Below are 21,499 nucleotides of genomic sequence, written 5' to 3'. Positions count from 1 at the left end.
TTTTCAGGATCCGTGACTCGTGAGACCCTAAACGAAGGCTTCCAATGGGATCGGGTTTAGGATGTGTTTGGGGTTATCGAATGGTAAATGTGTTTGGTTACCGACCAGATAACAGGGGTGTGGTGTGTGGGGTGTGCCCGGGTGATGATACTGGGGTGGTGTGTGGTGTGTGGTGTGTGCCCGGGTGATGACACGGGTGGTGTAACGCAGGCATCATGGGCCGAATGGCCTCTTCCTGCGTCAGAGTTCCTTGTGTGTCACTTGGGTCAACAGCCAACGCTGCTCAATGTGGTTGGTGCGAGTACAACCACCTTGTGCTGCTCCGCCTTCACAAACCGTTTGCCCCTTGTTGATGGTGCGTGCGTGTTGTGCTCCAATCGGAAACATGATTATGGGATTTGTTTTGACCTCGTTTGTTTCCTCTTATTGTGTGACACAGCCTGCATTGTTCGGTCACTTGTGTTAAACCTGGATCGTTCCGTTTGTACATCATGGGATCACTGTCTTGTCCGCTCGTCGGCTCTGTCCGTGTCCTCAGGATGTACCCCCAAACCGTGACGTCCACTCTGTCCTTGTCCCTCTCCCAGTGAGGGGCTCGACTCGAGGCTGGTTCAGACATTTCCCGTCTTGCTGTCATGCGGGCGATCAAGTCCAAGCTCTTCTTCTTTCTCAGATGAAGGGTGTCTGCCCGAAACGTCAGTTTTGTTTTGCCTCGCGCTGTGGTCATCACGTGTTTGTGAACCTTCGGTTGATGGAAAAACCTGTGATTCCAAGTCTGAGCCAAACTTTAATAACCCTGTGTCTCCAAGTTATTGGCATCTCGAGGCACAAGGTTGATGCCCCAAGGTGTGTTTCCCACTCACCGCAGGCAGCTCTGTGCCCTCTGGGTTTTCTATCTCCTCGCACAGTCCGTATCCCACACCCGGTTACCTTCACCAATTCCGAACCGAATGCTCACCTGCATTTTGTCGTCCCTCCATTCTCTCATCTGGAACCGACTCCCCGATTTGCCTTGTGCTGTTCTCTCCGGTTTCTCAAGAGCACTTCTGACGGTCAGCCTGGTGTTGGCTTAGTGGTTAGGGTGGCGGATTGGGATCCCAGTGTCCTGAGTTCAAGCCCCGTTGGCTGCTGAATTAACACCAGGGGGTTGACTCAGCCTGTCATCCTTCCGAGGTCGGCGAAATGAGTGCCAGTGTACTGGTCCCGGTGTATGCCCCGGTTAGAATAGGTGTACCATATCCCTGTGTGCCGTAAGAGGCGACCAGGGTTGGCGTCAGGAAGGGCATCCGGCCATAAAACATTGCCTCACAAAAAAGCCAAACCCCTGCAGAGCAGGGAAAAATGGCTGTAAAAACGGTCATTTTTTTTTTTTTACTTCTGACGGTCACCTCACACATTGTCCCACACACCCCCGTCCTGCACAGAATCCTCGAGGAGTGGTGGCGCTTTTGATACAAGGTTGCTCGGTTGTTGTTTCAATAATATCAGGACAGGCATTAACTTGGGGAAAGTTGGTGTCTTGTTCAGTAATCCATTTAACTCGTTTCACTTTGAATCGTACCACGGCATCTTGAACGTCCTCCAGCGGAAGTCATCATCCGGTTACACGTGACGTGAATGTGCGTCGTGCGTTGGAAAGACGAGGGATGAATGTTTGATGGATTCGAGTCCAACGTGATGCACCTTTTATCATTTTAAACCATCATGTTCACCTTTTCACAGTTGACATATTTATCCTTGAGTGATTGACACTGAATGACCATTTCTTTACAGCTATTAAAGTATGAGAGCGTGGAAGCCGTGCCGCCCAGTTTCCGGATCTCGGTCTCGAGTCCGCGAGTCCGAGCCTCATACCTCTTATTTCTCCTTTGCTCCCGCAGTTCCACGACGCATCCTGTTGGCTCAACTCGAGGTCCAATACCACGGCCTTGCACGCAATTTCCCACCTCTTGTGGTGCGTGTGATCAACCGCTCTCGCTTGCGTCACTATGGACGTCCCGAAAAGCGAAACGGCTGGCCTTTCCAGGTGCTTCGGACAAACCTGCTGCACCACATGAAAAATCCCCACCAGGAGTACTTCCTGATTTCCCCTTCATTTTAATAAAGCCTTGAAAGCAGTTTTGGATTAAAAATAAACTTTTAAAATTTTATTTTAATGGTGACGTTTTCTGCTGCTGTCATGCAGCGATTGCTTTTTGATGTTGAGCAGCAGTCGTGATGGGCTGCACAACGTAACCATCGAGAGTAACGTGCAGTTGTGGTTTGTTGAGATTGTGATTGTGCAAACAAATAGGCACACACACGCAGGAATTGTAGATGACGCTCAAAACCTGTAATTGTATTAGATTGACGCATTTGAGCTTTAAAAAAAAAAAAAAAATTATTGTTGATCTTATAACTATAATATCGTTTAACAATGGATGATGCAATTGAAAAGCAAACTGCATGTTGTGCTGACCATGCAGGTGTACTTGGAGGTGGCAGATTCAAGCGCCCGGGCCTCGGTCGTCTTGTGGAATTCTCTGTGTGCCGAGTGGTTCCGTTCCTTCGAGCCAGGGTGCACCTTGCTCCTTAGTGAATACACCGTCAAACCCAGTTACCTGTGCCGCACACGCCCGGCTCCTTACGCCTTGAGAGCTCTACCGCTCTGTATAGGCATTGGTGAGTTAACAGGGTGTGGGAGGGGCACACTTTTTTTTTTTGGTTTGAATGAAATATGCAAATTAAGTGAAAAGGGAAAACAATTAAAAATAAATGAAAGCAATAATCATAAGGATATACAAGACAAGTTGATGCAGGAAGAGTCCATTTATCCCATTAAGCCGGTGCCACATTGCAGGAGGAGGCACCACATCAATCTACATTCCACACCATATCTAACATGTTTATCATGGAGTCCGGTGTTATTCCGTTTATAGGGATGGCACGAGAGAGAGAAAATGGCTCCCTCATCAAATGTGTACAAAATGATGCACTGAAGAGCTGCGATGATGGAGTGAAGTCGTAAGCCTTTAAAAGCCATGCCTTCTCTTCTCGTCAACTTCATTATACTCGGGGGGGGGGGGGACGGGGGAGGTGAGGATGAGAATAGGGGGGCAAGTGCAGACATCACCTGGGTGTTTTTTATATACACATCATATGACAAAAAAATTGATTATGATTCAAAATTATAAAATTATTGTTTATTTTTTTGGTTGTGAGGGGGGGGGGAGGAGGGGGGACAGGGTAGTACATGCAAACACGGTTGTTAGGTGAGAAATGAACAAACAGACAGCACTGCATTCACTTTTTGATAAGACTAGTGGGTGCATTAGTCCATTGGATCAAATCTTCATTGGTCTTCACGGCCTTGTTGCGTCCCTGCTTGATGTACTGCTGGAGCATTAGCTTACCTTTCACCAAGCCCAGGTGTTCTTGGGCCAGGGCAGGGATTATATGTTTATTATTGTCAAATTATATTACTATTAATTGATATATGCTTGTTGTTCTTTTTGTTATTTATTTTGTAATGTGGAAGGCATGCATTTGGAGTGCTGCTCTACACACCCTAGCATGGTGTGCATTTAAAACATGGGAATGCTAATGTATCTTTTGCAGTTAATTAGCCGAATCAACTTCGGAGATGATGACAATCATTTAGATGTCGCACACTCCACATCAGAACACACACACACACACACACACACACACACACACACACACACACACACACACACACACACACACACACACACACCTCTATTCCATCGGGACCATACTCTGTGCAGAGCGTTGGTGCTGCCTGAGCAGTCTCCTGGGCTATTGGGCACAATCCTGGATGTGTCGCCACTCAGACACAATACCAGCAATCTGGCACTCATTTTGCCGACCTCGGAAGGATCAGCCCCATCTGGTATTAATTCAACAACCAAGTGGGATTTGAACTGAAGATGCAAGGATCCCAAGCCCACCACCCTAACCATTAAGCCAACACCAGGCGTACACACACCTCATCCATTTATATTAGATCCTTTCACAGACATCACATCATAACAACAGGTATACAATCACTTATTCCTGCCAATGTCCCTGTACCCATCTACCCCAATGTTTCCGGTTACCTATCTACCTAAAATTTAACCTGATCTCCTGTTTCTGCTGCCACAACCTTTCCAGAGACCATTCACTTGGCTTGCTAAGCCATCCAAATGTACTAAAACCTGCAAATCATAGTGCAAACATCTCCTTTGGCATGAAGATACGTGATGACCCGAGAAAACATTTTAAGAAATGGACACATGCTGAGTCTACCCGTTTTCAGCCTCATTTTGCCGACATTAAAATGGCCCCCTCAACCACTCAGCATCCAGACTAATTTGACCATATCGCAGGTTCTAGATCGGTTATCTTCATGATCTCAGACTCTATATGTATGTTTTTGTTGATGGGCTATCCAATGGAAGAGTAGCCCTTGGGCTCTGAGGTCAAAGTCATGTCAGGATGTTCGCACGATGAGGTGTGGGTTTTAGGACATCTGTGATGGCTGAGTCCGTCAATTAACTTTTCTAAACTTTTTTTTGTTTTTGTTTTGTACTTTGAGGTATGAAATGTGAAATCTAACTGGAAGGTGAAATGAATCCAGTGTATGTGAGTGCACCCATGTAAACTCGGAATTTGGCACTTTGCTTCCTTTGCCAATCCACCAACTCAGAACATCTCGTCAACCGATCTCACAACCTACGACTGAAACGGCATCCCGAACAATTGGACGACACTTTGGGAAACCCCATTGGCAATATTCGGAAATTGAAACGCCTCCGTGAGTTACACCAATATGTAATGGTAGGTGGTCTTGGTTGTGGTGATATTGTCAATCTTTAAAGTATAATAATGTGGTTGGCACAAAGTATGTAAAAACAAGGCGGACAATCAAAAGGTCAAACAAGCTCAATTGAAGAACAAGGGGAAAAAACATAAAATGTCATAGCCCCCGTTGTTTTAATAATTTTCCTGAACGGCGTTAAAGGGCGAGCCTGTATTTATTTATTTATTTATTTATTTTTTTTTTTTTTTTTTTTTTGTATACCTTGGTCGAGGCTCGTATGAGAGCTAACACACAACTCACAGCAAGGAGGCATGAGACAAGAGGGGCGGGAGTGGAAGGGACAAAACATTGGGGAACAGACACAGGTGAACTGTGGAAGGATGGGGAAGGATGGGGATGGGACGGGGAACATGGCGAGGGGAAGATGGACATTAAAGGGACTTTCAGGAAGGAAAGCAGGAGAATTGAAGGAAGTGGGCTTGGGTGGATTATCGGGGGTAGAAAAGATCGAGGATTTGGATGGGGGAAGATAAGAGGTGGTGGTGAACAGCTGTTTTGAAAGCCTGGAGGGAAGAATGGGAAAGAATAGAGTGAGGAAGTTTATTCCAAAGGCGGGAAAAAGAGGAATGAAAGAGTGAAGAGGAGCAGTGATTCGTTATTTTGGTAGTTTTACCAGAAGGGGGTTGTTGGCGGACCTTGAGCGACCTGTGGAAATGTGGTTGGGACAAATCACAGAGAGAGCAGGGGGGCAAGGCTGGAGAGGAGTCGGTAGAAGACAGAAAGACCACCGACCAACCTGCGGTGATTGAGTGAGAGGCCCAAAGACTCAGCTTCATTGCGGGAGATGCCAATGATCTTAAAAGCCCTGGTTTCGACAGCGTGAAGTCGAGAAAGGTGGGAGGCAGGAGCACCAGCCCAGAGGGGAGAGCAGTACTCCATCAGGCTACGGACAAAAGCTTTGTAAGTGGTCAGGAGCTCAAGAGGGCCGAGGAAGGACTTTGCACGACGGAGGATTCCCAGTCGGCGACTGGCTTTTGAGGCAAGGTTGGAAATGTGACTTTCCCAGGAAAGGTCATGGCAGATAGTGAGACCCAGAAGCTTGAAAGAAAAGACTTCTTCCAGAGGATTGTTGAGAAAGTGGATGGGGGGTTTTGTAAACGGTCCTTTCGAAGAGACATAGTGAGAGTGTGAGATTTGTCTGGATTGAAAGACATGTTCCACGTGTTGGACCAGTTTGTGATTTTATCCAGATCTGCAGTGAGCGAAGAAGCTGCTGCTTGCCGGTCTGAGGGATGACAGATGGTACGGCAGAGGGTGGAGTCATCGGCAAAGAGAAATAGAGGATTTTCCAGAGAGTCCGAGAGATCATTGATGAAAACCAGAAAAAGAACAGGGCCCAGAGCGCTACCTTGAGGAACTCCAGCCTGCACAGGAAGAGGGGATGAAAGAACTCCATTTAGGGCCACACGTTGACTGCGACAGGAGAGGAAGTCTGCGAGCCATGAGTGGAGATGGCCTTGAATACCATGGGAAGAGTTTGGTGAGTAGGGCAGGGTGCCAGACTGTGTCAAAAGCACGTGATATGTCCAGGGATACGGCTCGGATTTCCTGTCTGGCATTGAGGACCTCCATCCATTGATGGGAGAGCAGTAGCAGCATATCTAGGGTAGAGTGACCTGGTCTGAAACCAAATTGATGATTGGAAATCAAGCCATTGGAGAAGAGGAAGGATTTCATGTCTGAAGCGATGATGGATTCCATAACCTTGCTGATGATTGGGAGAAGGCTGATTGGTCTATAGTTACAGGGATCTGTTTTTGCACCTTTTTTATGCAGGGCAGTGATGTTAGCAGATTTCCAAGCAGATGGCAGATGACCTTGGGAAAATGAGAGGGTGAATAGAACAGAGAGAGGGTGAGCAAGAGCAGAAGAGCAGGCTTTGAGGACACGTGGGCTGATGCCGTCTGGACCGGTTGCAGAATCTGACTCGAGGTTTGAAAGCAAGCTCTCCACCTTGTCAGGAGAAAAGGATACAGAGTCCAGGGACAGTTGGGTGCGACTGGGTAAAGTGGGTAGAGATAGTGATGGGTTTGGGACACAAGATTTAGCTGCAAACACCGAGTTTAGACATTCAGCTTTATCACGTGTGGAATCAGCAGTGCGGCCATTTGAGGTAAGGGAGGGGATGGAGGGGGAACATACACCAGAAACAGATTTGATTAAACGCCACCAGGATTTTGAGGAGGGAGAGAGGTTTGAGAGTTCAGACTTGAGATGAGAAAGATGTTGTTTTCTGGCTCTCCTGAGGGTAGCTACACACTTGTTCCGAGCTTTGTGGAAAGAACTGAGATTGCCCTCAGTTGGGTTTGCTTTCCATGAGGCAAAGGCAAGTTGTTTCAGGACAACTGCCTCGCCACAAGCTTCAGTAAACCAAGGGCGGGAGGAAGGGTAAGACAACTGAACACGAGAGGGGATAAATCTGTGCATGAGGGAGAGCAAGTTTCTTTGAAAGAATTCCCAGGATGAGTTGATGTTTGAGAAAGTAGTAATAGGAGACCAGTCTGTAAGTTTGATGGCTGCTCGGAGACCCTGCCAGTCGGCTTGAGTGAAATGCCAGACTCGACGGCGGTGAGGTGGTTCTCTGATAACAGCCAGAGAGATGTCCACTTTAACAAGGACGTGGTCAGAAGAACCAATTGGAGCGAAGGAAGAGCAGCAGCTTACAACTAAAATGACTGCCAGTCTACCAGTCGGCCATCATTGATCATATCGCAAAATACAGTAATGTGTTTGTCATCATGTCCTGTGCTTGTGCCAAATTTGAACAAAATCGGACCATGCTTGCTCTTTTGACCAAGACAGCAATCAATCCAAAGATCTGCTCCACAGATAAACTCCATGCTGAAATTGAGACCACCAAGATGGCTATTCTTGATAATGGGTATTCTAAACAGATCATCAATATATATATATATATATATATATATATATATATATATATATATGTATATATGTATATGTATATATGTATGTATATATATATATATATATATATATATATATATATATATATATATATATATATATATATATATATATATATATATATATATATTAGCATATACCCGTGCTCCGCACGGAGTGAATGGGTGGCAAAAGGTGGATGAGGCATAATAGTTGATGTTATGGGAATCTGGGGAGTGTGGCATGAGGGATGTGATGCACTATGGTTACCTGTCCTTAGTTTTCTAAAGGACCTCCCTGTAGATGACATTTTGGGTGAGTGTCTTGTTGCTGAATAGTCCTTGTGAGGAATTATTGTCCACTTTGATAGATATATAGGAGTAACCTCTTGCACGTGAAAATGCAACATATAGTTGGCCATGGGAGAACACAGGAGCTGGGAGGTATATTCCGAGTTTGTCAAATGTTTGGCCCTGGGATTTGTTTATGGTCATCGAGTATGCGAGTCTGACTGGAAATTGCATCCTCTGCAGTGTGAATGGAAGGTTGGCGTCTGATGGGGCAAGTTTAACATGATATAGGCCTAGCCCGAGACTGAACAGGAGCAGTGGAGAGTGACCGAGAATCAGAATGCAAATTTCAGTGAATGGCACTTTTTGGCGCGCATCCGACGATCGAACACTGCTTGGACGCTTTAATTTGAAGACCACACACACAAGACACAACACAGGTAACGATGGCGGTTGATATTGATAATTAATGTAATGAACGGCAGTTTTTTGGGTGCATCCGACAATCGAACACCTCTTTAATTTGAACAGTTAACACGCACGCATTCAAGGTACAGAATCTACTGTCGGACACCATGCTTTCGAGGAACAAAGAAAAGAACAGAATCCCGGCAATGAAGGGATGACCTCGTATCCGTTCCCTGGTTCCCCCTACCTTCAGATTATAGCCTTTGATGTTATCTGGACGTAGGCCTATTGCAACTTATTTTCGGGTGTTTTTAATATGTACGTTGGATTTCAGACACAATTTGACAGTCTAAGAGGGTGTGTTCAGTCTGGGAAAGATACAATTGGGGTACATCATGTTGGCAGAGCTCTGGCGCTCATTGTTCCCCTCCTTCCACGCTGATTTTTAAAACATGACAACCATTGCTGATGTTCTGAGCTATACTATTTATTATCAGTTGTGTTTATGTTCAGTGTTTGATGCAATGAGGACTGCCTTACTCGAGTTAATATTTTTTGGATAGACGGCAGCACTTACCGGACAGCAGTTCAGCGATGGCGACCGAACGGGAATAAATGCGGCCGTCGATGGGTTGAAAATCTTGTTGAAGCCACGTTGTCATCCAATTCTAGCTTAGAAATTTAGTGCATCATCTTCGTCACATTAAGAAACCCCAGAATATGGGAAATGAGCACATTCCTGCCAGCGGTTTCAGAGGACAAACGTCAAAATACGCGCAGACGTTAACAGAAATAATATATTTTTAAAATATAACTTTACTTTAAATACAATGTTTCTTGTTACATTTTTTTGTGTCTAATTCACCTTCTGAGGTAGTCAGCATGTGCAGAAGAGGGTTTTACATGGCAGACGTTGTTTTCGAGGAGTGGCATATTACGCCTCTCGGTGGTGACGGTCTGTCTACAACAGACGTAATGACGTCAGCGAATGACCTATGATGTCATGACGCAATTACGCCTCTCAGCGGTGACGTCACATGTCGCCATGCAAACGAATGTAAAAATTAGAAAATCGCCCAAAATTCCCAAACCTGTCCGTCTGGCACGATCTCACATAGCCCATGCTGTACATTAGACCACAGAGCACCTGCATGCCGAAGGTGGTGACAATCCGTCTGGCAGTTTTGGAGGAGATACGTCAAATTACACGTAGATGTTAACAGAAATAATATATATATATATATAATATATATATTCTTGAACCCAGCAAAGAATCCGAAAATCTGACCTGGTAAATGTCCGGTATACCTACGTCTATCTTGGAAAGGCAAAGTGTCTCAATGGTTTGAAAACCCGATCACACAGACAGTGTCCCATTCTTACTATGCTGTTCAACCACGAGTGATTTTTCACTCCCGCCGGTTGCTTCCATCAGTCCAAAAAGATGTTCTGCCTGCCTCTCGTATAAGTGAGATTATTTACGAATTTCAGTGTCAGTGTGATGCTAGGAATGTGGGCCGCACGTCTTTGAGATTGAAGGATCGTATTGAACAACACGTCTCTTTGGGGATCATATGGGGTCGGTCAAACGAACAGAGACAACCAACTCGGGCTTGTAAGAATGCACACAGTATGACAATGATTCCCTGTACCTCTGCAATTGGTTACCATTTACTGAATAATCCTCAGTGTGCAGAGCAATATTATATCGGTTGCTTTAAATCATAAGTAGAGGATGCAGTTTAGCTCACCTTCGTGAAATGGAGGCTACATTCATCAGGTCAACCAATCCCATTCTTTTTGGACAAATAATTTGTCCAAACTTTATATCTATGTTGACTATGATGGCTTGACTGTGGGACAACTCTACCACAGTCAATGTTGAGTCCTCATGAAAACCACCACCACCACCCACCCCCCCCCCCCCAACGAGCCCGAAGCTAATTAGCATTATGTTTCCATCGGTACTTTGGTGTTTCATCTCCGCCGAATTATTATTCATGATTGTTCATTTCTACCTACTCATTATTCATGATGCTGTATGGTTCCACCAATCAGGTAATCCCATCCTTTCTTTCTCTCAACCAATCAACATTGAGGACATTACATTTTAACTATATAAACAAGAGTTTGGTGCGTCTTCTTCATCTGCTTGCAGTTTTATCCTGAGGAGTGCAAGTCGAAAAGCTTTGATAATGTGTTTTATTGAAATGTATATTTAAATTTTGTTGTACGAATAACATGTTTACATACATGATTATATCCATTCATTGGGACCATACTCTGTGCAGAGCATTGGTGCTGCCTAAACAGTCTCCATGGCTATTGGACGCAATCCTGGACGGGTCGCCACTCCGACACAGGATACCAGCAAGCTGGCACTCATTTTGCCAACCTCTGAAGGATGATAGGCAGAGTTAACCCCACTTGGTATTAATTCAACAGCCGAGCAGGATTTGAGCTCGGGGTCGTCGGATCCCAAGCCCACCACCCTAACCATTAAGCCAACACCAGGCAATATGTATACATCGCCATCAAGATCTCTTCCAACATGAGAAAGGAAAGCCTTGTTGATTCCATGCATGAGCATGGCTTATGCATCTCTGACTCGTGCTTGAGGACCATATCGACTAATGTTGCAAATTCCATCCTCAAGTTTTATAAGACGAGTGACGTTGTTCCAGTGCAAGCCCTTCGAGGTGTATTTACAACACATGCATATGCCAATATCCATCATAACCCACAAGCAACGGCTTGCATGGAGCGTGCCACTCTGTTCTTCATTTTCCCACCCCTGACAATCCTGGCACCCAAAGTGGTCCTGAATCCGTCCTCAACCCAGAGGTCATGAGTAAGAAATGGATTGGCGTTCTCCTCCAGTCGTACACAGTTATGGAATATGCTTCACTGCCAAAAGACAAAGTTATCTACATGCCGGATTTGGAGGTTAACAGCTGGCTGAAATCAGTGGCACCAGCTTTGAAGAGGACCATACAAGATGGTTACCAGTGGATGGAACATGCCCATGAGCTCTACCCTCACAACAATCTCAGCAGCAATGACTGGATCCCTGGGGCATCATATCATGCCAGTCAAACAACTGCAAACCCTCCTGTAAATCCATCTTTCATCCTTCATCCTTCATGAGATGGCCATTTTCATGGCCATGTACTTTCATGCCAAAGGCGATATTTGTACTATTATTTGCAGGTTACCTCGGCTTAGTAAGCCAACTAATTCCATGTATTTAATATTCTGAGTGAAAGACTCTTTCCTTACAACCATTCTAATTCTCCTCTTCTTTAAGGCTGTAGCTCCTGATTTTGTTCCTGGCTATTCTGCTTAAAAATAAATAAAAAAAACGTTCTGCACTTTTTTTTTTCTTTTCGATATGTACTCTTCATTATCTTGTACATCTTGATCAGATCCCTGCGTCATCACCTCCTTTCTAATGTATAAAGTTCTTTCTCCTTCAGTTCCTCCTCGCTGAGTCGAGCAAGGCCCGGAATCAATCTAGTAGTTCTACGTTATAGCCTCTCTATGGCAGCTATGTCCTTCATAAGATGTAGTGGAAAAATAACTGCACACAATAGTCTAGATGAGGCCTCGCTGGATTTAAAAGGATAATTTTGTTACACTCTTGCTTCGCTCTGAGTTACTTGTACTGCCCACCACAAAATGTGGTGCAACATCGGGCAGCGAAGGTTGGATTTATCGAAAAAGAGGGCAAAAGATGGATATTTTAAATTGTGTGTTACTCCATGAAGATCTATATTACATATACTCTAATCCAGGTGTTCACGTTGATTTTGACGTTACTGAAAGGGACACTAAAGTCAGTGCCTACATTGCATCAAGAAAAGTGAAATGAAAATGTAAAATAACGAATGGGCAGATTTTCAAATGTAACACAGGAAGCGGCCGCCGTTAATGGCATACAGACGAATGCAAGGACAGACTGAACTGTTCACTATCATAGAGCATGGCAGTACTCCACATGAAGGAAAAAATGTGGTATTGTCAAGTAAATATCGGTTATTGTGGAAAAGTGTTCTAAATTCACCTTTCCCTACACCGTATGCGGACTGTTGTTAAAGCAAATCGTGTAGTACCTCCTCCTCCTGCAAATATATGTGATCATGTGACCCCTTTATCAGGAATCCATTTATTACATGTACGCAGGGTTCGCTAGGGAGGGCTGGGAAATGCCAACATTGAGAAATAGATACAAGGGAAGAGGATAGCATTGTGTCCTGTTATTACATTGATGAGGTAAATGCTGATGTGATTTTAGACAGAGGACGCTCTTAAAGGGGTGGAGAAAGCAGCGTGGAGAGAGGAAAATGGCAGATTGAGTAAAGGCCGGCTGTTATCTCACTCCTGTGGTCCGGATCATCGGCTCAGTAAGGGAGACAACACATAGGAATGGAGGTATCTTTTCATTGTGTACCTAAATGTCGGGAGTAAATTGAACAAATTAAGACTGAGGAAAAGAAGAGAGTGTGTACGACGGTAGGAGAAGAAAAGGAGGTGAGCAGAGTTTTGGAAAGAAGGGAAGGAAGATGGGGAAGGTGTCGGAGTATGGGGATATAATAGAAGGGAAGGATCAGAGAGAGGAGAAAGGGTAAAGAAAAATTCTGCTATTTTAGCATACAAAATAAATAGATTATTCCAAGAATAAAAAGACAACAGCAGAGCAGTGTCTGAGTGAAGGCAAAAGAGAGGATTTTTTAAGGGATCAGTATGGAAGGGACTTTTTGAGATTTATCTTGGTAGTGGGGGTCAGGGGATTCCCCACATAAAACCCCCTTAAAATAATTTACTGCATGTTGAGATCATTGGTATCGAGATAGAAAAAAAAATAGAATTCAACAGGTCAGAAAAAAAACTTTTTTTTCTTTCAAAAAAAAAAACAAAAATGCAGAGATGGAATCCACAAAAAACAACGAGAAAAGGTAGGGATGACACCACAATCTTTTGACAGATTTCCATCACATCTTTTGATATTTTTCTCTCAATCCCACAGCAAATAAAATATATTATTACACCAACCAACTGTACAAATGTACAACTACCTCTAACATAGACATTTTCATACAATTATTACTATTGCCACTTATGACAATGTTTCCGCTCTGTTAACGTGCATCGCCCTTATCCGCCGCACTGACGCGCATCACCCTTATCCGCCGCGCTGACGCGCATCGCCCTTATCCGCCGCACTGACGCGCATCGCCCTCTTCCGCCGTGCTGACACGCATCGCCCTTATCCGCCGCGCTGACGCGCATCGCCCTCTTCCGCCGCGCTGACGCGCATCGCCCTCATCCGCCGCACTGACGCGCATCGCCCTCATCCGCCGCGCTGACGCGCACAGCTCTTATCCGCCGCGCTGGCGCGCACTGCCCTTATCCGCCGCGTTGACGCACCCCACCCTTATCCGCCGTGCCGATGCGCCCCGCCCTTATCTGACGCGCACCGCTCTTATCCGCCATGCTGACGCGCACCGCCATTATCCGCCACGCTGACGCGCACCGTCCTTATCCGCCGCGCTGACGCGCACCGCCCTTATCCGCCACGCTGACGCGCACCGCCCTTATCCGCCACGCTGACGCGCACCGCCCTTATCCGCCACACTGACGCGCACCGCCCTTATCCGCCACGCTGACGCGCACCGCCCTTATCCGCCACACTGACGCGCACCGCCCTTATCCGCCGCGCTGACGCTCACCTCCGTTATCTGACGCGCACCGCCCTTATCCACTGCGCTGACGCTTACCGCCCTTATCTGACGCGCACCGCCCTTATCCGCCGCGCATCCTATCTCGATACTCTTGGATGAATATTATGTGCCCTGGATCTTTACCATCGCTTCCACATATCTTTCCCAGCTGCTTCTTAACTTTCTGCCTTCTGACCGAGAATTCCTCCAAAAGAACCTTCCTCAATCCACCCCCCCCCCTTCCCAAAATAGATTATTTCAGCTGTTGATAAACTGTTCTTCTGTAAATGGTGAAGAAACATAAATTGAATAAACCTGCTATCTCATTTTCATCACCAACCATTCTCCCTGTGCGATTCCTCAATGGATCCACACGTCTCTTAACCTGTTCTCTTTGTGTATTTGAATATATATTTGAATAATATGTGTATTTTTGAATAATTTATGATTGTGTATTTGAATAATACATTGCTATTATGATTGAATGTTGTTGTACAAAGTACCTTGAATGCCTTGACAGGAGTATTCTTTGCTTTTTTTTTGCCAACAGAGCAATCTATATTATGTAGTAAATATTTTTTTCCCCCCATCATTAAGCATGTCGTTATCCATCTCTTCCTCGTATCCCATCCTTAGACATTGGACTTGATGCTCGAAATCCTTCTTCAATTGTTCGGATCATAGATCCCAGTCTTGGAAATTGGAATCTTCCCTCACTACATTACAACTTTGTCCGCAGGTTTGATCCCAAAACTTTGCGTTTTTATCATCTTGACTTGACATTTGTGTTAATGGAGTTTGTAGCAATTTCTTTTGCCCCATACCCAAGGGGGTGGGGGGGGGTTCCTCCCTTGGCAAAATCCATGTTGCAGTGTATAGATAGCTTGTCGTGGCGTTTTTCCGAGGCCGCTTCTAGAACGGCACTCAGTGGAGCACATACCAGGCTGAACAGTTTAGGTTTTGTATCCCACTGAGAGGCTGGATCTGCATCTGGATTTGAACCAAAACGCAATTGGATTGTTCTTGTCACGGACCCAAATCATCCAACAAGTTTTGTCGAAATCCATCAACAACTTTTTGAAATATGCTGCATTTCATGTTTGTCCCTATCTCTCAATGGTGAAGAATCTCTTTTAAAAAAAAAACAATCGTAAGCGGCCAGATCCACATCCAGATCTTCACCAAGATGTAATCAATTCGTCCTTGTCACAAACCCAACCTGTCCACCAAATTTTGTTTGAATCCATCCATTACTTTTTGATATATTTTGATCACAGACAGACAAAGGGATGAAAACATAACCTCTGCCCACCTTTGGTGATGGAGGTAACAACAACACCAAACATCGTTTTTGGCCCCCTCTCTGGCCCCTACCTGCCTCCGAGAGAATGAGAGACCCAACGACTCAGCTTCAACGCGGGAGATACCAATGATCCGAGAAGCCTTGGTTTTCACAGCGTGAAATCGAGCTCGGTGTGAGGCAGGAGCACCAGCCCAGTGAGGAGAGCAGTACTCCATCAGACTGTGGATGAAAGCTTTGTAATATAAGTGGTTAGAGACTCAGGTGTGCCAAGGAAGAACTATGCACGACGTAGGATGCCCAGTAGCGACTGGCTTTGGAGGCCAGCTTGGAGATGTGGTTTTTCGAGGAAAGATCATGGCAGATAGGCCCAAAAGCTTGAATGAAAAGATTTCATCAAGGGGATTGTTGAAAAAGTGGATGGTGGGGGTTTTCCAGATGATCCTTTTGGAGAAACATCGTGAGGCTGTGAGATTTGTCAGGATTGAAAGACATATCTCAAGTGTTTGACCAGCTTGTGGTTTTATACAGGTCTGCAGAGTGAATAGGCTGCCGTCTTCTGATCAGAGGGATGAGTGATGGTACGGCAAAGGGTGGAGTCATCAGCAAAGAGATAAAGAGGATTCTCCAGAGTCAGAGAGATCATTGATGAAAACCGGGAAAAAATGTATTTGTGTTTATGCATTATGTAAATGAAGATTATTTAATTTTTTATTTAATTTTCTGATATGCAATGTCAAGGCTAGTATCAGAGCTAACATACAGAACATATAACAAGGGGAGCAGGAGACAAGAGGGACGGGAGAGGGAAGCACAAGATGGTGAGGAATAGACACATGAGGTCTGTGGAAGGGAGAGGGATTGTGTGATAATTAAATATCAAACCAACCGACGCTGTTAGTAATATTATGCCCCTAATAAATGTTAGTAATTTTATGTCCCATAATATGTCCCGACAGCCCTCTTGCTGCAGTAATATTCCATATTATTTCCCGTGATACAGTGTCTTGGTGGGGAGGGGGTGCCTGCCTCTGGTTTCGTGTTATGGAACAGTGATGTAGAACTGAATATCAACCCATCTACTGTATTGTTAGAATCATGGGTTACCCTGACGTTATATGTCAAGCTGTGAGTCTTCTTCCTCTTTTGCCTCTCCTGTTTCCGCATGTACTGTGCTATGGGGTGGAAATTAACGACCTCCAGTTTATATGTGTCTTGCCATGAGTTACGAACATAACAGTAACGTTACAGAGAGGCGTGGGGTAAGGGGGGGTGTCAGATTTTAACAAAAATAGTGTTAATGTTTGAGTGACCCCTGATAAATCATTGGCAATCACAGACCATAATTTACCATTTCAAACCACAGTCTTTTACACAACCTTTGATAAATATTTGATTATTCTTTTGTGGCTTAATAATGTTTAGTTACATAATATATAGGAATAATAACAGCATTGATCACGATATAACGTATATGGAAATTGAGCTTTGAAAAACAACAACCTCCGAGCTCGAGCATGCACTCGTACAGCCAAAGTTAATTGCGCTGTGCAAATGTTGCTTCAAACATCCCAGTGACTGCATTTCATCTATCTATAATTCCAGCTGTGTGTGTGTGTGTGTGTGTGTGTGTGTGTGTGTGTGTGTGTGTGTGTGTGTGTGTGTGTGTGTGTGTGTGTGTGTGTGTGTGTGTGTGTGTGTGTGTGTGAGACCGCTGTTTCTTGACAACCTCTGGTCCGATCTAATTGAAACTTGCCAGGTATATTGCTGGGGACCTGAGGATGTGCCTTTTCAAGGTTTGATATTAATCGGACAAGTGGTTCCCAAGTTATGGCCATTTATTTACCAACCAATGGGAAGACACGTTGCGTGGCCAATGGGGAAGGGAAGCACAGCCACGTTCCCCATTACGGGTTACAACGTACGGGCTTCCGGAGAGTGATGACTTCGTGTATTCTAATAATTTCTCGATTTCTTATGCACATTTATAGATAAACACAATGGCCCAAGTTATGATCGTTTTCATATTAGACGGTGTATAAATTTCGGGAACATCAGAGTGCTGGTATGCTCCGAACCAGGAAATAATTTTTTTTCTCTCTTCTCTTATCTTTGTTTTTCCTTGCCACGACATTGCGAAAAGGTAAAATACGTTGGCGCTAATTGAATAATTGGGTATTAAAATTAAATTGCGAATAATCGTAACTGCGAATAATATCGAACTTCCGGGTCACGCACGTACGGGCACGCGAGAGCGAAGAAACGGCCTGTGTGGTTTATTTATTTATTATTATTATTTATTTATTTATTTGTTTATATATATATTTTTTTTACGGGCACGTACTAGTTTATTTAATAACATAGTACACGTTGATGCGACCACTTGTTGTTGTCAATATCATTCACAATGTTAAACACAAGCATGAAGCAAATACGAACATTTATATTTCCAATGTTTTATCGCATCGCTAATCACATCTTCACATTAACATTGCCGTCGGTCTGTACTCTGTAGTTTCCCTTTTAATAATGTAGCTACAGTATGAAGTGATATTTTAACATATTTAAGAATGTTATCGACTAGTATAACAAGGCCTTATCGGGCCTTGTTATTAAAAACGGTTAATATAGGAATTAAACACACGTGTCAACAACATGTGTTCAAGTCAAATTGAACATTAAATATTAAGGTTTACTGCGTGATTAAAGGAGAAATTACTTTGCATTTCATCTGAAGAGGAGATGTCTTTTAAAGTGCTTTATAGTCAACAAAAGTACCTTTTTGGGTAATATGACAGATGTCACACTTGTGCATTAACCGTTAGTACCATTAAAAATAACCAATAACAACTTTCTAAGGACTGAAAAATAAATAAATATAAATCAGAAACGAGTGCTCCGTTACTTCACACCGCTTTAATAAACCGAGTTATTTTTGTCAAGGAAACCGATTCCGACCTTCAGGGTAGCATTTGCAGTTAAGCATAAATTTTGAATTTCTATCTTATATGATCGGTTGTGCCAGCGTTGAGGGAGAACTTTGTGAGTCCTTCAACAGCTCACAAAGTGAAAAACAAGATGTGCTCATGCCCCTATGCTCTTCTCATTCGTCTTTTACACAGGTGTCGTAGGAAGACGTCGTCAATAGCAGACAGGTCGTGCTTTTGTATGGGAATGGTTTGATATTGGCTGTTACTGAGTTTCCACCAGGAACGCCTTTACTGATCAATGTGCCTTGTTCACATGGGCTCCACAGGACCTTGAGATATAGCCACCCACTTTGCAAACACAGCCAACAATTTTCGCAAAATAAGCCTCCAAAAGACAGTTTACTCATGTTTCATCCTGCTGACATGTTTATTCCAAAATTTATATGGAAGAAACCAATGTGAAAGCAGTTCAAAAATTCTAATTTATCAGGTTAGTCATCAAATTATGCTCTCATTGATGAGTAGATGAAAAAAAATTGCATGTAAAAACCGAGTTATGGAGATTGCAGAGTCCATAATGGCACAAATGTTGGATGTACAAAAAGCTGAATTTGTATCAACGGTCTGGGACCGCCATCGAGACGCCCCAGGTCTGGATCCACGATCGGGATAAGCGATCGATATGAATGTTTATTTCCTGTTTGATCATGCTTTGTTTGACTAATGAAAGCAAAATCTTCACCTTCCTCTAGGCTCTAAGGGTTCACGGTGCATCTATTTTTTTTTTTTCAGGGCTTCATTGACTGCGCTGCAAGTGGATTACACATGTGATGTTGCTGGCCTGGTTACATTTGTAGGTCGGCCCGAGCGAATCAGAAAGAAGGGTGAGATCATGCAATCATCAGTTGAGGACTCTAGGTTTTTTACTTCATCCTCACCCCGCGCACGCGAAACAAAAAGCAGGGTTTAGCAGTTGGTTCACTTTTGTCTGTCCGTCCATCCATCCATCTATAAACGTCAGTTTGTGATCGAGGAACAACTTAATTACAATTGATTGTTATGTTTCGAACACGAATCGGAACATGAATTGGAAAACAACCTGTAGTTTAGCAGTAATTAACCTCCGCCATCGAAGATGGACAGAGGTTACTCTTTTCACCCCTGTCTGTTTGTTTGTTTGTTTGTTTGTTTGTTATCTTGCCAAAACGAAGTTTTTGCAAGATATGTGTCAGCTTTTTTTTTTTTTTGTCTGTAATCACGTATCGATCACTCTGCAGAGCACAATTATCATTGGAAATTTTTGTAACTTCGCATATCAGAGTCCTATTGAGGTCCCTTCCAGCGCATAAAATTTTCAAGGTCAAGGTCAAAGGTCAAGGTCACTTTGTCGCAAATCAGGGGAGTTGACGAAACCCTTATTTTTTTGAGTAATTTTGATCGGATCGTCTTCAAACTTCATGGGAATATAGTTCATGGTCTGGCGCTCAGCTGATTAACTTTTGGTGGTGATCGGCCTTGACCTTCATGGTTAGCGCTGGAGGTCGAAAGTTTTTGACCCCAAGGTCAAATTTTGAAATCTTAGATACCATATTGAGTAATACCGCATATGAAAGCGCTTGATAAGTGCTTTCCAGATCTGTCAAAAGTTTGACGCTGTGACGTCATTTGATGACGTCATGACGAAAAAACGGATTTTTCATGAAAATTTTATTTCCTCAGTTCTCATCAAAATATCTTGATATTTCATGTACAACGGTCCTGGAGAGATACCATTAACCGTACAAAAATGTCAAGGTCAAAGGTCAAGGACACAAAAAGGTCAAGCATCAAGGTCGACGAAACCCTTATTTTTTGAGTAACTTTAATCGAATAAATAAGTCACTCGTGTTCACATTTTGGCAAGATACTGGTCACCCTGGGGGTGACATTGGTTTTTTTGTTTGTTTGTTTGTGAAGAGTATTATGGAAAAATTCCTCGACGGATTTCGACGAAACTTTGTGGGGAATTAGGTATGGTCCAAGGATCATGCCATTAGATTTTGGACTTGGTCCAAAGTCCAAAATGGCCGCTATGGTGGCCATTTTGAAAAAATATTTGAATTTTTATTTTTGCATTTCTACATGTTTTAAGTGATTTCCAACACCCCTCCCCCCCCCCAAAAAAAAAATTGTTAGAGGAAAAAAAAAACAATTTGGCAACTTTTTTTCAAAAAAATTTCGATTTTTTTTTTTTTTTTGGCATTTATACATGCGCGTCGATCTAGTTTAGTTTATTCAATCGTGGTCCAGTAGAGTCTGAGCCGTTTTTACCTACAATGAATAGCATATCAGGTTCACTTAAGTGACCCAGCAGTATTGGCAGCGGAGGTTTTGCACTCAACCGAGTGCTCCCCCTCCAGTTTGGCTCTGGATTCACCCTGATAGAGGAATGAGATGATTTTGCAAGGTATGTTGTTCTGTAGTGCCTGTCACGATTTTTGTCCACAGTTTTGAAGCAATCGTTCTGAATTTTTTTTTGTTTTTATGTGTTTGTAGGTGACTGGCCAAGGTCACCAGTCAGTGCACATTTTTGGTCAGGATCTGGATCTGGATGCAGATACTATCATTTCAAAGTGATTCTTCACCATTGCGAGATAGCGTCGAAAGCGATATATATATATATATATATATATATATATATATATATATATATATATATATATATATATATATATATATATATATATATATATATATATATATATATATATATATATCTTGGTATAATAACTTTGTTGATTGAACAGAGATAGTAATTTCATAACGAAATTCGGTAACTTCTGTGTATTCTTAAATTGTGTAAGTGCTATGAACGATCATACAAGCAAACTTGCTTGACATTGTATCAAATCATAGACTTCACATTAGTGGGACTCTGAAAGCTTGCTTGTTGAGCTGTGGCCTAATCTCTTGGTGCGTGGTGAGGATGTTGAGGTCACGGAGAGATTCACTTACCTTGGCAGTGATATTCATGTCTCTGCTGGCTGTGACCCAGAGGTCAATAGACGTCTGTGTCGAGCCTGGGGAGTCATGGATTCACTGGA

General features: G+C 43.6%; 1 protein-coding gene across 2 annotated transcripts in view; it reads left to right on the top strand.

The window, feature by feature from the left end:
• The window catches only part of RADX (RPA1 related single stranded DNA binding protein, X-linked), a 53,453-nt gene that overhangs the window by 1,020 nt on the left and 30,934 nt on the right, over nucleotides 1-21,499 (top strand). For both annotated transcript variants that reach the window (XM_085849059.1, XM_085849060.1), the window contains exons 2-5: nucleotides 1,881-2,026; nucleotides 2,466-2,661; nucleotides 14,823-14,925; nucleotides 19,209-19,300. In XM_085849059.1, coding sequence (XP_085705185.1) covers nucleotides 1,881-2,026; nucleotides 2,466-2,661; nucleotides 14,823-14,925; nucleotides 19,209-19,300 — 537 coding nt within the window. The remainder of the gene's footprint in view (nucleotides 1-1,880; nucleotides 2,027-2,465; nucleotides 2,662-14,822; nucleotides 14,926-19,208; nucleotides 19,301-21,499) is intronic.

The sequence above is a fragment of the Eptatretus burgeri genome, chromosome 12 (genome assembly GCF_056783735.1).
Source record: "Eptatretus burgeri isolate ZD-2024b chromosome 12, Ebu_testis_v1, whole genome shotgun sequence".
In the NCBI taxonomy this organism is placed as follows: domain Eukaryota; kingdom Metazoa; phylum Chordata; class Myxini; order Myxiniformes; family Myxinidae; genus Eptatretus; species Eptatretus burgeri.
Note: the sequence above shows the minus strand (reverse complement) of the source record. Positions and strands in the feature narration are given on the sequence as shown.